Source organism: Pleurodeles waltl, chromosome 6 (assembly GCF_031143425.1).
Source record: "Pleurodeles waltl isolate 20211129_DDA chromosome 6, aPleWal1.hap1.20221129, whole genome shotgun sequence".
In the NCBI taxonomy this organism is placed as follows: domain Eukaryota; kingdom Metazoa; phylum Chordata; class Amphibia; order Caudata; family Salamandridae; genus Pleurodeles; species Pleurodeles waltl.
Window position 1 is genome coordinate 1,652,327,659 of NC_090445.1, and position 14,515 is coordinate 1,652,342,173.

A 14,515-nucleotide genomic window follows, 5' to 3' on the forward strand; every position below is an offset into this window, starting at 1 on the left:
CTCGCCAGGACCACGCCCCCTGCCTTTGGTCGAGGCTCCCAGATCTGGGAGCAGCTCAGGTTTCCCTGTTTTCTGTTCTGTTCAGGACATGCCACACAGCCTTTCTTCCCTCTCTCTCCCCTCTCTCTCTCTCCGTCTCTCGTTTTTTTTTAACACACTTTTTCCCCTCCCCGGTCTCCTGTATCAGAAGGGGGCCGAGCTCCGGGTCTCCCCGCGCCTCCTGATTCGACGCCCTGCCCCGGGACTGACAGCCTCCGCATCTGCCCTCGCAGGGCTTCCACTCCCAGATCAGCCGGGCACGGGGTGTCAGTTCAGGGGAACACCCCAGAAGGGTCAGACCGAGGCAGAGGAGGGAAGCTGAGTGAGAGAGGAGGAGGAGAGGGAAGGAGAGAAAGAAGGGGTGAAGGAAGGATCTTGGGGGCCACCCATCACTCCACCCGACAAGAGAAGAAACTTGAACCAGCACCGATGGCTTCATAAAAGTTGCCCCTCTTTTTAAAGGGGTACCCTCGCCCTGTTTGCTCCCTTCTGTTTTCCCACTCCCCGGTCTGATACTGTCCCCGCTTCGTGAGGCAGAGGACGGGGGGACTGGACCCGGCTGCTGGCTGAGGAGATGGCTCAGGAAAGGCACACCAGGTGGAAACGGAGGACGTCGATAAGGGACTGGCCTCTCTTTGTAGCCCTTTGGCTCTATGTGTTCACCCAGTGCAATGCAGGTAAGGTGACCTCTGCAAACGGGGTGTCTGGCAGGCAGTGTGTCAAGCTGGCTGCGTTCCCACTTTTACTCCCTCCCCGCCCCCCAATAAAAGCCGTACCCCCCACGATCTTCCTGATTCCCTATTTCGGTTCTATGCACGGTTCCACCCGTTAGCCCCACCTTTTAGGATTTCCCCCCACTTTTTCCCCCATCCTCTCACTAATCGTACCCCTTCTCCTCTCCACTCTCCTTTCTTCGGTGCCTCCCCATAGGACGAGTGCCCCCTCTCCACCACATGTCCTTAGCCCCTCGCCATCTCGCCCCTGTGAGTGTGTACCCCTTTCCCTTCCTGTTCTCATTTCCCCATCCATCTCTTTAGGATATGTGCTCCCCTCATCCGATCCTCTCCCCAGTTAAAGATCTGTGCCCCCCACACTCCTCCCTATCCCGGCATCCTTCACCACCTCACCCCGTAGGGCGTGCGCCCTCCTCCGCTTAACCCCTACTTACTTCATCACCCCTTTCGGACGTGAGCCCCCTTCTCCGCCCTCCGCTCCTGTGTCACCCCATTCGTCTCTCCCTTGCAAGGTGCGTGTCCTCTGCCCCCCCACTCACTCTACGACCCTCCGCCACCATCTCACCCAAGCATATGTATCCCCCCCACCTCCCTTTTCACTCCCTTACCCGACTTTGATGACATTGTCCCTTCTCTGTCCCCTTTAGAGTCTGTGTGAGCAGGATTTCTTTTTAGGGGTAAGGTTGTGCCTGCTTGGGTCAGATGCCCAAATATCTAGTTATGACCAAATGGACAGCTTATTGCGCCTCTTGCAAGAAAACAGTGAAGCAGCGCGCTGTGTGCGATCGCCCAGCCTGCTCAGAGGCAGCTTAAGTTCAGAGAAGTGCTCTGAAAACTATGTGCCCGGGGGCAGTGAGAGGGAAAGCGGTGAGACATCTTCTGCAGCCCGGGCATCTGCCATTAACTCTTCGGGGCTCGAGCCGCGCTCTTTAAACTTCGGTGCATTCCTTCTACCATTGCGGGGCGCGCGCGCGCTGAGCGATTCATCTGCTGCCGATTATATAAGTGCGAACTTTTTCTTCGTCGAGGCAATCTCTGTCCTCGTCTTGCAGAGATCAAAGGAATTCAGTTGCATAGCCCACAAAATGTATGCAGATTTTTTCCCTGTACAAACCTGGAAAAAGTTTGCCCCCTATTGTGCTTTCTCGGTACTTGCCTTAATCCCCATTGGTAGCATCAAAAATGCCACCGTCTCTCTCCTCCCTCTCTCTTTTATCATTCATGTTTTCTTTCTCCCCAAATCCTCTGATAAACTTTCGATCATAAATTGGAACATTTAATAAAGTGCACACAACTTTGTTTCACAGAACTTAAACCTGTCTGATTTTCTTTTTTTTCCAATTGCACATCTTTTCGTTAGATAATGGGACATAGAGCTGAATGGATTTGCCCAGGAATACACATTTTGTCGAAGCAGTGAACACGTGATTAAAACTGCTTTTTCGCTTTTGTCGGTGTACAGTATGTTCATTAGACGCCACTCTGTGACCCGTAGCTCTGTCAGATGAGGGCTAGATAGAACACATCTGGGAATTAGAATTCAAAACATATCCAGCAAAGTTCTCTGAACAGCATCTAGGCTCTTGCAATATAGACAGGTATGGTTTCCGAGACGTATCTCGCCCAGATTCACACGTTTGAGTCAAATGGACTCAAAGTCAGGTCTCTCCAAAGTAGCCACGGGGACACGTCACCACTCCAGCACAACTGTTTCGACTGCGCATTCTTGGCGCTTTACTTCTAGTTAACCCAACAAGAGGTTCCAAGGCTTGGTGTATTTTTGAAGCTGCTCTAAAAAAAGGACCGTGGGTCCCTTTGACGTCTGAGAAATGAAAGAGAGGTCAAAGGTCGGGGCGCGGTTGGAAGTTCAGATGACATAGTTTAGGACTTACATAGCCGGGCAGATCTCTGTCCCTAGGGCGGAATCAGAACACTCTCACAACAGTCCAACTGCCCCACACAAAGTGCTGTAAATTGGCTTCCAGGCGCCCAGTGCGGTCACTTTTCTAGAATCTTTACCTAATGAAGCGTAGTTCTGGCAATATTGATCCCTTCTCCGGCCATCCAGCCTCTCTGGAGAACGCAGGATCTTTTTCAGCTCCCAGTACTGCAGTGCACTGGTGTTAACCAAGGCAGCTGTGTTTAAGTGCTATAGAAGTATCACGTCAAATTTCAAAGGCCATGCATGGCGCTTCAACGACAAGGTCAGAGTAGGGAGTATGACATGGAAGGAACCGCCCTGCAGGGGCATGCATTTTGGGAGTAAACGCCAACCTTGACGCTCGGGAGGCACTGGATTTATAGGATCTTCCAAAGCTGGAAGGTTTGGGGCAGGGAGCATAGTGAGGTCGAGTGATTTGCCCAGGATCACATAATCAGATCAAGCCAGGATTAAAATGTAAGAATCTACAAGGAACGCCTCATTTTCATCACTGTAGAACTCCCCAGCTCCTACCCGGACTCCTGAGCCAATTTCGCACCCTACCACGATTGGCGAATATTATTTCACTACCACCCACGCCCTCGATGTACCGCGCCTTAATGCCCCGTTGCATGCGTGAGGACTTCTTCTGTGCACAACGACCAGTGTGACCACTTCACAAGGCCACACAACTGTAAAGAATGAGAGCGGATGTCAACCTTTGACTGGATTATTTTGGAACCGCTGTACTGTGGTTCTCACCCTTGCTTCAGCACCTGACTAATTGTGTGATTTAAGGCAAATGAATGTATCTCCTCCCATCTTACAGTGTGAATGTTTAAAAAATTGTGCCCTGTGACTTAGAGCAAATTAGTGTATCTCCTTCCTTCTCACACCCTGAATATCTTTTATAAATTGTACTGTGTATGGATAAATGAACGGCCCATGTCCAACACACCTGCTTTTTCGCACGGTCTCAACCAGACGTTCGTGCCACTCTGTCCTGTGTACCACATCTCGTGTTCGAGATGCTCCTGCTGCAATAAAAATGTTCTCAGTACGCCGCTTCGCGTGCTGCTTGCAGCCAGCTAGCTCTTCTTGCTTGGCATAGAATATTTGGGCGGTGCGAGACTCTTGGCGGCACGTCTCCTCTGGCGCTCATAGCGCTTGAAGCCTCCGACCCTAGCTGTCTCCCAGCGAGGAGGGTCCGGGGTGGAGCGGAGGCCGCGGCTCCCATCTCTTGGCACGGGCGCCCCCCAGATACTGCTAGGGAAGGGGTAGGCGGGCGGGGGTGGGGTAGGGTCTTCTTTCTCTGTACCGGCTGTACTGTAGGGAGGCGGCTGTGGGCCCACATCCCCGCCCTGCACAGATGTGAGGGACAACGCGGCTGCTTCTCACAGGCGCAGTTTACAGATAACTCGACTATTCGGATACTGAAGATTTAAATAACTCGATTATGTTACTGAAGGTTTAGATGGGTCGACTGCTCGGTTACCTAAGCTTTCCAACAATCGATTACTTAGTCTTTTACGTATATCTCGGCGACAGAAGCTTTACAACACTCGGTTACTGGTGCTTTACAGATATCTCAACTTCTCGGTTAGTGACAGTGTACAGCACTCGGTTACTGATGCTTTAGAGATATATATCGACTACTCGGTTACTGATAACTCGACTACTGGGTTACTGACGTTTATCTTGTAATTCGACTCCTCGGGCACTGAAGCTTTACAGATAATTCGACTACTCGGTTACTGATATCTCGACTACTCGGTTACTCATAAATCGACTACTCGGTTACTGACGTTTTACTGATGCCGAAGCTATACAGATATCTCGATTAACAGTTACTGAAGCTTTACAGATACCTCGACTACTTGGTACTGAAGCTCCACGGTTGACTGAAGCTATACAGATAACTCGACTATTCGGTTATTGAAGCTTTATATATAACGTCATTAAGTTACTGAAGCTTTATAGATACGGAGGCTTTACAGATAACTCGCCCACTGGGTTACTGAAGCTCTACAGATACTGAGGTTTACAGTCACCGACTATACGGTTACATAAACTTTACATTTACTGAGGTTTTACGTATCACTACTCGGTTACTGAAGGTTGACAGATAGTTAAGATTTACAGATGATTCGACTGCTCGATTAATGAAGCTTTCGAGGTATCTCGACTCCTCGGCTGCTGAAGTTTTACAGATAACTTGACTACCCGGTTACTAAAGCTTCACAGATAAGTCGACTACTCGGTTACTGTGCCCCGGGTCATTGGATATGAACGTGTGCATTGCGAAATGACTTTCAATGAGAAACCCTGGCTTTGGGACTTTTTTCTTCCAGGCAGAGTCCTATATGAATACCTTAGGTTTTGAGTCGAACTACTGAGTTATCCGATTCGAAGCAAGGTAGAGGTGAAATCCACCTGCCCCGCTCCAGCTGCTTTTTTTTCAAATGTTATCCTTGCTTCTCAGAGGCCTCGAAGGCCGGGGGTGGGGGTCTTTAGAATGCAGCAAAGGGTTTATCTGGACGTGCTGTGTGCCCGCAGCATACAAGTGCTGCACACTACAAAGCATCCCAGGCTTTAGGGATTCATGCTGAAAGTATTCTCTGTGAATTTAGCGCTGTACACTGTGCAGCAGGAAAGAGTTAAGCCAGAGAGAGCACAGTGCTGTACACTAGAAAGCAGCCATGATTTCAGTCAGACATGCAGAATGGTGTCAGAGTATACATAGTGCTGTACACTAGAAAGCAGATGGGGTTTTAGTCATGCATGCAGAGTGCGGTCAGAGTATACACAGTGCTGTGCACGAGAAATCAGCTGGGGTTTTAGTCAGAATGCGGTCAGAGGATACACAGTGCTGTGCACGAGAAATCAGCAGCGGTTTTAGTCATGCATGCAGAGTGCGGTCAGAGTATACAGACTGCTGTACACGGCCAGAGTATACACATTCTGTACACGAGAAATCAGCTGGGGTTTTAGTCATGCATGCAGAGTGCGGTCAAAGTATTCACAGTGCTGTACACGAGAAATCAGCTGGGCTTTTAGTCACGCATGCAGAGTGCGGTCAGAGTATTCACAGTGCTGTACACGAGAAATCAGCTGGGGTTTTAATCAGGCATGCAGAGTGCGCCCACAAGGTACGCAATACTATACACTAGAGAGCAGCGGGGGTTCGGCGAGATACACAATGTGTGCACATCGTGCACCGTGCTGTACACTAGAGAGCAGCGGGAGTTCAGCGAGACACACAATGTGTGCACAACGTGCACCGTGCTGTACACTAGGGGTTCAGCGAGATAGATAGTGTGTGCACAACGTGCACCGTGCTGTACACTAGGGGTCGGCGAGATACACAGTGTGTGCCCAACGTGCACCGTGCTGTACACTAGGGAGCAGCGGGGGTTCAGAGAGACACACAGTGTGTGCACATCGTTCTGTACACTAGAGAGCAGCGGGCGTTGAGTCAGATATAGAGTGTGTGCCCAACGTGCACCGTGCGGTACACTAGAGAGCCGCGGGGTTCGTCGAGATACACAGTATGTGCACAACGTGCACCGTGCTGTACACTAGAGAGCAGCGGGGGTTCAGCGAGACACACAGTGTGTGCACATCGTGCTGTACATTAGAGAGCAGTGTGGGTTCAGTGAGATAGACAGTGTATTCACATCGTGCTGTTCATTCGAGAGCAGCGGGGGTGCAGCGAGATAGACAGTGTGTGCACATCGTGCTGTACATTCGATAGCAGCGGGGGTGCAGGGAGATAGTGTGTGCACATCGTGCTGTACATTAGAGAGCAGTGTGAGTTCAGTGAGATAGACAGTGTGTGCACATCGTGCTGTTCATTCGAGAGCAGCGGGGGTGCAGCGAGATAGACAGTGTGTGCACATCGTGCTGTACATTCGAGAGCAGCGGGGGTGCAGCGAGATAGACAGTGTGTGCACATCGTGCTGTACATTCGATAGCAGCGGGGGTGCAGCGAGATAGTGTGTGCACATCGTGCTGTACATTAGAGAGCAGTGTGAGTTCAGTGAGATAGACAGTGTGTGCACATCGTGCTGTTCATTCGAGAGCAGCGGGGGTGCAGCGAGATAGACAGTGTGTGCACACCGTGCTGCACACTAGAGAGCACCGGAGGGTCAAACAAGATATTCCGAGGCTCACTCACAGGGTACACGGAGCTGTACACCAAAACTGGTCGGTGGGCTGATCAATACATTGTGGGCTGACATTACACTCTAGGTACATGTTGGGCCGCAGTACAGATTTGGAGAGAGTACATGCATGTATACTTGGTGTGCTCATGATGTACAGAGTGTCGTGCACTAGTGAGCAGTGTAGGAAGGTGTAGGAAGCCATGAAAAGAGAGTTCAGCCGGGTGTAAGGGGCCCTGCATCTGGCATTCCGCAATCTCCATCCACGTGTACAGGATTATGGGTGCAATCCCACGGGTCAGCTTTCAGGCATTCACTGAATTATTCTTACACAGGCGAATACATCCCCCTGGACACGAGACAACAGTGAGACATTTATACCAAGGTTGTTCAGAGTGTGTACACAGTTCTGAACAACGGAACATAGATTAGATATTCACCCGTACTGAGTGAGCTCGTTGGTACACAGCGATAGCATCCGAACTGTTCACTCCCCGCGATGTGCTCCGGTGATCAGTGGCATTGTGGTCACATACATTGGTGCTCACATATATGACTGTTCACATTTGTGCTCACATAGATTGATGCTCACGTTGGCTTGTGCTCACATATACTGGTGCTCACGCATGTTTGCGCTCACACAGATTGGTGCCCACTTTGGATGTTGTTCACATATATTGATGCACATGTAGACTGATGCTCAAATATGTTTGTGCTCCCTTAAATTGGCTTTTACATATATTAGCGCTAACATACATATGTACTGAGAGTGGTACTCCTGTAGATTGGAGCTCATATATGTTTGGACTTAGGTAGATCAGTGCTTACATAAATTTAGGTTCACATACACATGTGCTCACACAGATTGGTGCTCACGTCGCTTGGCACACAAGTATATAATGTTGCTCACGTTTAGCACTCACACATAACGGTGCTCACATACATTTGTGAACCCACATATTAGTGCTCCTGTTGGTTGATGCTCACTTATTGGTGCCTGTGTTGGCTGATGCTTTCATACGTTTGTGCTCACATATTGGTGCTCGTGTTGGTTGATGCTCACATATTGGTGCTCACATACGTTTGTGCTCACATATTGGTGCTCATGTTGGTTGATGCTCACATATTGGTGCTCACATACGTTTGTGCTCAGATACTGATGCTCGTGTTGGTTGATGCTCACATATTGGTGCTCACATACGTTTGTGCTCACATATTGGTGCTCGTGTTGGTTGACGCTCACATATTGGTGCTCACATACGTTTGTGCTCAGATACTGATGCTCGTGTTGGTTTATGCTCACATATTGGTGCTCACATACGTTTGTGCTCACATATTGGTGCTCGTGTTGGTTGAGGCTCACATATTGGTTCTCACATACGTTTGTGCTCACATATTGGTGCCTGTGTTGGTTGACGCTCACATATTGGTGCTCATATACCTTTGCGTTCACAGCGACTGATGATCTCATAGATTAGTGATTACAAATATGTATGATGCCTGTATTGGTTTTCACAAGGACTAGAGCTCTCAGGGGCCAGTGCTCACTTGCACCGGGAGTCACTGCTTCACCTCCAAGATACAATGTGTGAAGTTAAAAAGTTTATAGGAGCAAGACACTAAAAGGGTAACTAAATCAGAAATGTGCCAAGACATATACCAAAGAGTCAGGTTTTGAGTTTAGAGCAGCTGCCAGCACACCACGGCGCGTGCTCAGATGCAGCTGGCCGGGTTTGTGCCCGGAGGCGGCTAGAGTATAGATGAAAGAAGGAGCGCCTTCTTTTGTTACAGACCAAACACATCAGGGCGTGGCTTGAAAGAGGTCTGCGTGTTGTCATTTCCATTGTCCAGATTGACACTCGTCTTTGGTTGGGTGTGCCTGCAAGAGGAGACGCTCTGTTCAGGGCTTTATCCATATTGTTAACATTTCACAAGTAGTTTCCTCCATGTGTGCCCTGGTGGCACACACTTTCCGTGATATGGGCGGGAAAAAAATCTGTTCACTCTTTTCTGTACCACTCAAGAAGCAAAATTGCCAGTTGCATATTTTACGCATCTTCCTGCACTAATGTAAAACATTTGTGGTACAGTCTCAAATATGTACAGAATATCGTGCACAAAAAGTCAGTATCTTGTTATTTGGAGAAATAGTCGGTTTCCTGTAGAGCTGATCTATGGACCAATTTCTATTAAAGGGGAATTTTCCACCCATCACAGTTTCTTCGGCATTTTAATGGTCCACAGTATAAAAATCCCAGAATATTCCAATCATTTTATTTTTCTCTAGTGTGACTTTCGTCTTTCTTTCCACTTTAGCATCTGAAAGTTAAAACTTGGCAGACACCGTGGAAAGGAGGCACGCGATATTTTATTACGTTATGTGGCTAATTAGCAGAGGTGCTCCACATAGAGCAACAAAGCATCATGTTGCTCGTTTCCACTTGAAACGTGTCAGAGAATGTTAAGGAGGGATAAAGATGGTGGCTGCCAAGTTTTAACTTGCCTCTTTCCGAGTCCCAAAAAAACCCACCGAAGTTAATGTGGAAAAATAAAAAGAATGCATGTTTCTAGGATTTTGCTTTGCAGGTCACCCAGTGCCCCAAAAATGTGTCAGGTGGAACTTTCCTGTTAACACTACAGCACCAAGGTCCTCAGCTAGGTGGGTGGCATCACCATGGCTCCCACGCCCCGCCCCAGTGTTATGGTCCGTGCATGTTATGACTTCGGCATTAGAGTTTCCTCACGCATCATCTGTTCCCAAGAGGTCAGTCACATCCGATTCACACAACTGCATCTTGACAGCCTTAGTACAGGCATGTGAAGTGTCTCGTGCATGGTCGGCAGTCAGTGCCAGTGGTAGACTGGTACGAGTGCCATCGTGCCAAAGTCCTGTGCCCTTTCTCAGTCCCGTGGAGGACCCCGGGGATGAAATGACGGGCTGGGTACTGTAGACCACATCACCTAAATTCTTAGGGTGTCAGAACGTTTCCTAGCAGGTCCGAAATGCTATTAATGTGTAGAGTTCATTTAACAGAGACAGTAAATACAGTAAATCTATCTGACGAAGATCACACCCTTTGTCAGTAATGAGCTGGAACTCAAAACCGGGTAATTCCATCTCCAAGACCACTACCTTCACTCCTAACCACGAGGCATCACTTCTTCCTGCACAGGTGCGTCACTGATGACCTCTTTAGAACTTCAGCTCCAATTACGTCCGTGGTTGATAAACATCTGTGAGAGATGCCCATCTTTGGCTGGCAAAGGAACGCAGCAAGTGGCAATGCCATGACCGCATGCAATTGTTCAGAAGTGTGGCATTAGTGGTAAGGTGAAGCTTTTCATACAGAGTGTGCCGGCTCTGGGCTTAAGTCCTCCAAACAAGAACTGAAAGTGGGCAGTGTAGTGTGGGCGCCTCGTGGGACGTCCAGTCGGCCAGTTGCAAATGGCTTGTAGTGAATCTATTTTCAGCGTATGCGCCTCTTGACAGTACAGTATATACGTGCAACAGAAAAAAGCAAGAGAAATCCCCCTGGGTGAAAGGACAATAAAAGCCATAGGCTCCATTAGCGCCTTCATAGATACAACTTAGATTTTCTTACTAGCAGCGCTTTATTAGTCAAAGAACACCCCAGTCCAAACCATTTGTAACAAGCCCACTAGAAGCTGCCTCTGGGATGTCCCCCTGTGGTAAACATTCTGATGCCAATCCGAGGCATTTCCTGGTATAATAGCCAAGGACTGCTAGGACGGACTCTGGGCTTTAGTTGTCTCTGTAATACTATGGGCCTGCATGGCCCCCGGGCCCACCGGAAACATTTAGAGGTGACTATATGGTAAGAAGTGTTTGGTTCTTGCATGCCATGATGTAACCAGATGAAGTGTGCTACGTTGGTGATCGCTTGCACTGATGGGCCATTATAAAATCATTTAGCATCAGTCAGTCCCGCTGTCAGTGAAAGGGCTGGTGCAAAATGTCCTGGCAGCTGTGCAATTTATGTAATCGGGAGAATTTGCTGTAAATGTGCACTGACGGTGGTGCAGTGTGTGCAATCTGGCTGCTGTGTCTCAGCAGCCGGGGGTGCTGGGCTCATGGGAGTGCACATTACTCATGACGGCCTGAAAGAAGCCAGATTTGAAATGCATTCTTCAGCCAAGCTAGTTGTCCAGAAGATGGATGTGCTGTGGTAAGTATTTCCACAGGGCCTTCCAGCGAGACAGCCGGGGAGCACAGAGACCCCACAGAGTCAGGGAACTTTAGAAAGGACGGAAAGGGTCAGCAGAGCACTCTTTTTGAAGACCCTTTAGACTCACACAGATAGGGTCTCAACAGATTGTCTGACTCGTGTATGTGCAGGCTCAAAGGGCTTGCAAAGCCGTACAACGAAGAGTTCAATGTAGCCGTAAACTCGTAGAGCTAGGAGTTCAATGTAGTAGTAAACTCATAGGGCTAGAACTTCAATGTAGTTGTAAACTCGTACAGCTAGGAGATGAGTGGAGTTGTAAACTCGTAGACCTTGGAGTTCAATGTAGTTGTAAACTCCTAGGGCTAGAACTTCAATGTAGTTGTAAACTCGTAGAGCTAGGAGATCAGTGGAGTTGTAAACTCGTAGACCTCGGAGTTCAATGTAGTTGTAAACTCCTAGGGCTAGAACTTCTATGTAGTTGTAAACTCGTAGAGCTAGGAGATCAGTGGAGTTGTAAACTCGTAGACCTCGGAGTTCAATGTTGTTGTAAACTCCTAGGGCTAGAACTTCAATATAGTTATAAACTCGTAGAGCTAGGAGATCAGTGGAGTTGTAAACTCGTAGAGCTCGGAGTTCAACAGAGTTGTAAACTCCTAGGGCTAGAAGTTCAATGGAGTTGTAAATTCCTAGAGCTAGGTGTGCAATGGAGTTGTAAACTCCTAAAGTTAGAAGTTCAATGGAGTTGTAAACTCCTAGAGCTAGGTGTGTGATGGAGTTCTAAACTCCTAGGGCTAGAAGTTCAATGGAGTTATAAACTTGTATAGCTCGGAGTTTAATAGAGTTGTAAACTCCTAGAGCTAGGAGTTCAATGGAAGTGTAAACTTGTAGAGCTAGAAGTTCAATGACCTTGTAAACTCATAGAGCTAGGCGTTCAAAGGAGTTGGAAACTCGTAGAGCTTATAGTGCGATACATTTGTAAACTTGCAGAGCCAGGAGTTCAATGGTGTTGAAAACTCGTAGAGCTAGGAGTGTAATGGAGTTGTAAACTATTAGAGCAAGGTGTTCAATGGAGTTGTAAACTCGTAGAGCTAGGAGTTCCATGGAGTTGTACACTCCCAGAGCCAGCAGTTCAAAGGAGTTGTAAAGTTGTAGAGCTCAACGTTTCATGACGCTGTAAACTCATACAGCTCATAGTTTGATAGAGTTGTAAACTCACAGAGCTGGGAGTTTGATGGAGTTGTAAACTCGTTGATCCAGAAGTTCAATGGAGCTGTACATTTATAGAGCTAGTAAGTCCCGGGTGTGTAAACTCATACTGCTCATAGTTTGATAGAGTTGTAAACTCAGAGAGCTAGGCATTTGATGGAGTTGTAAACTTGTAGATATAGGAGTTTGATGGAGTTGTAAACTCGTTGAGCCAGAAGTTCAAAGGAGTTGTACATTTATAGAGCTAGTAAGTCCATGGTGTGTAAACTCATACAGCTCAGAGTTTGATAGAGCCATAAACTCAGACAGCTCAGAGTTCAATGGAACTGCACATTTATAGAGCTAGTAAGTCCAGGGTGTGTAAACTCAGCTCAAAGTTTGATAGAGTTGTGAATCATAGAGCTAGGAGTTTGATAGAATTGTAAACTTGTAGAGCTAGGAGTTTGATGGAGTTGGAAACTCGTTGAGCCAGAAGTTCAAAGGAGTTGTACATTTATAGAGCTAGTAAGTCCATGGTGTGTAAACTCATACAGCTCAGAGTTTGACAGAGCTGTAAACTCAGACAGCTCAGAGATCAATGGATCTGTCAATTTGTAGAGCTAGGAGTTCAATAGAGTTGTAAACTCAGACAGCTCAGAGTTCAATGGAACTGTAAATGTGTAGAGCTAGGAGTTCAATGGAGTTGTAAGTTCGTAGAGCTAGAATTTCAATGGAGTTGTAAACTTAAGCAGCTAGGAGATCGATGGAGTTGTACATTCGTAGAACTAGAAGTTTGATGGAGTTGTAAAGCCACCATGGATTTGAAGGTCTTCCAAGCTCATATAGCTAAACTGTTGAAGAATTTGTATACTCGCAGTGCCACAGGTATCAAGGTCCTGTTGACTTGTACAGCTTGGTATTCAAATGTCTTGGAAAATGTACAGCTAGAGGTTCGAAGGATTTGTAAACTCACACTAGTGGTTCAAAAGACTCAAACTAGTGAGGTTTGAAGGACTTGTAAACTCGTACAGCCAGGGGTTTGAATGACCAAATAAGTCACTACTGTGTCTTAATGACTTGTAAGCTTGTACATCTAAAGGTTTGAAAGGCCTGTAAGCTCAAACAGCTATGGGACAGAAGAATTTGTAAATTCCTACCACTTGGGTGTAAAGGACTGTAGATGTGCACAGCTTGGTGTTCCGAAGACTTGTAAACTTGTACAGCCAAGTGTTCAAGAGACTCATAGAGGTGTGGTTTGAACCACTTATAAACTTGTACAGATAAGAGTTCAAGAAAATCATGCAGGCGAGGTTTGAAGAACTTGTAAACTCGCACAGCCAGGGGTTTGTAATACTCATCAAGCCACACAGGTAAGGTTTGAAGGACTTGTAAAGCCAGGAGTTCAAAATACTCATAAACCCTTACAGGTGAGGTTTGAAGGACTTGTAAACTTCTACAGCCAGGAGTTCAAAATACTCATAACTCATACAGGTGAGATTAGAAGGATCTGTACAGCAAGGGGTTCAAAATACTCATTAACCTATAGGTGAAGTTTGAAGGACTTGTAAACTTGTACAGCCAGGGGTTCATAATACTCATAAACTCATACAGGTGAGGTTTGAAGGACTTGTAAAGCCAGGAGTACGAAATACTCATAAACCCATTCAGGTGAGGTTTGAAGGACTTGTACACTTGTACAGCCAGGGCTTCAAAATACTCATAAACCCATACAGGTGAGGTTTGAAAGACTTGTAAACTTGTACAGCCAGGAGTTCAAAATACTTATAAACTCATACAGGTGAGATTGGAAGGACTTGTAAAGCAAGGAGTTCAAAATACTCATAAACCCATTCAGGTGAGGTTTGAAGGACTTGTAAACTTCTACAGTCAGGAGTTCAAAATACTCATAAACCCAGACAGGCGAGGTTTGAAAGACTTGTAAACTTGTACAGCCAGGAGTTCAAAATACTCATAAACTCATACAGGCGAGATTTGAATGACCTGTACAGCCATGGGTTCAAAATACTCATTAACCTATAGGTGAAGTTTGAAGGACTTGTAAACTTGTACAGCCAGGGGTTCATAATACTCACAAACACATACAGGTGAGGTTTGAAGGACTTGTAAAGCCAGGAGTACGAAATACTCATAAACCCATTCAGGTGAGGTTTGAATGACCTGTACAGCCATGGGTTCAAAATACTCATTAACCTATAGGTGAAGTTTTAATCCCGCACCGGGCTGTTCCGCTCATCGTTTGTCGCTCTGCTGGCTGCAGGCACAGGC

General features: G+C 47.1%; 1 protein-coding gene across 2 annotated transcripts in view; it reads left to right on the plus strand.

Moving 5' to 3' along the window:
- Positions 1-281: 281 nt before the first annotated feature.
- COL5A1 (collagen type V alpha 1 chain) overlaps positions 282-14,515 on the plus strand; it is a 425,380-nt gene continuing 411,146 nt past the window's right edge. The window contains exon 1 of one of the 2 annotated variants that reach the window (XM_069241581.1): positions 282-716. In XM_069241581.1, coding sequence (XP_069097682.1) covers positions 614-716 — 103 coding nt within the window. In that variant the 5' untranslated portion in view covers positions 282-613. The remainder of the gene's footprint in view (positions 717-14,515) is intronic. The other variant, XM_069241580.1, reaches the window with a different exon arrangement.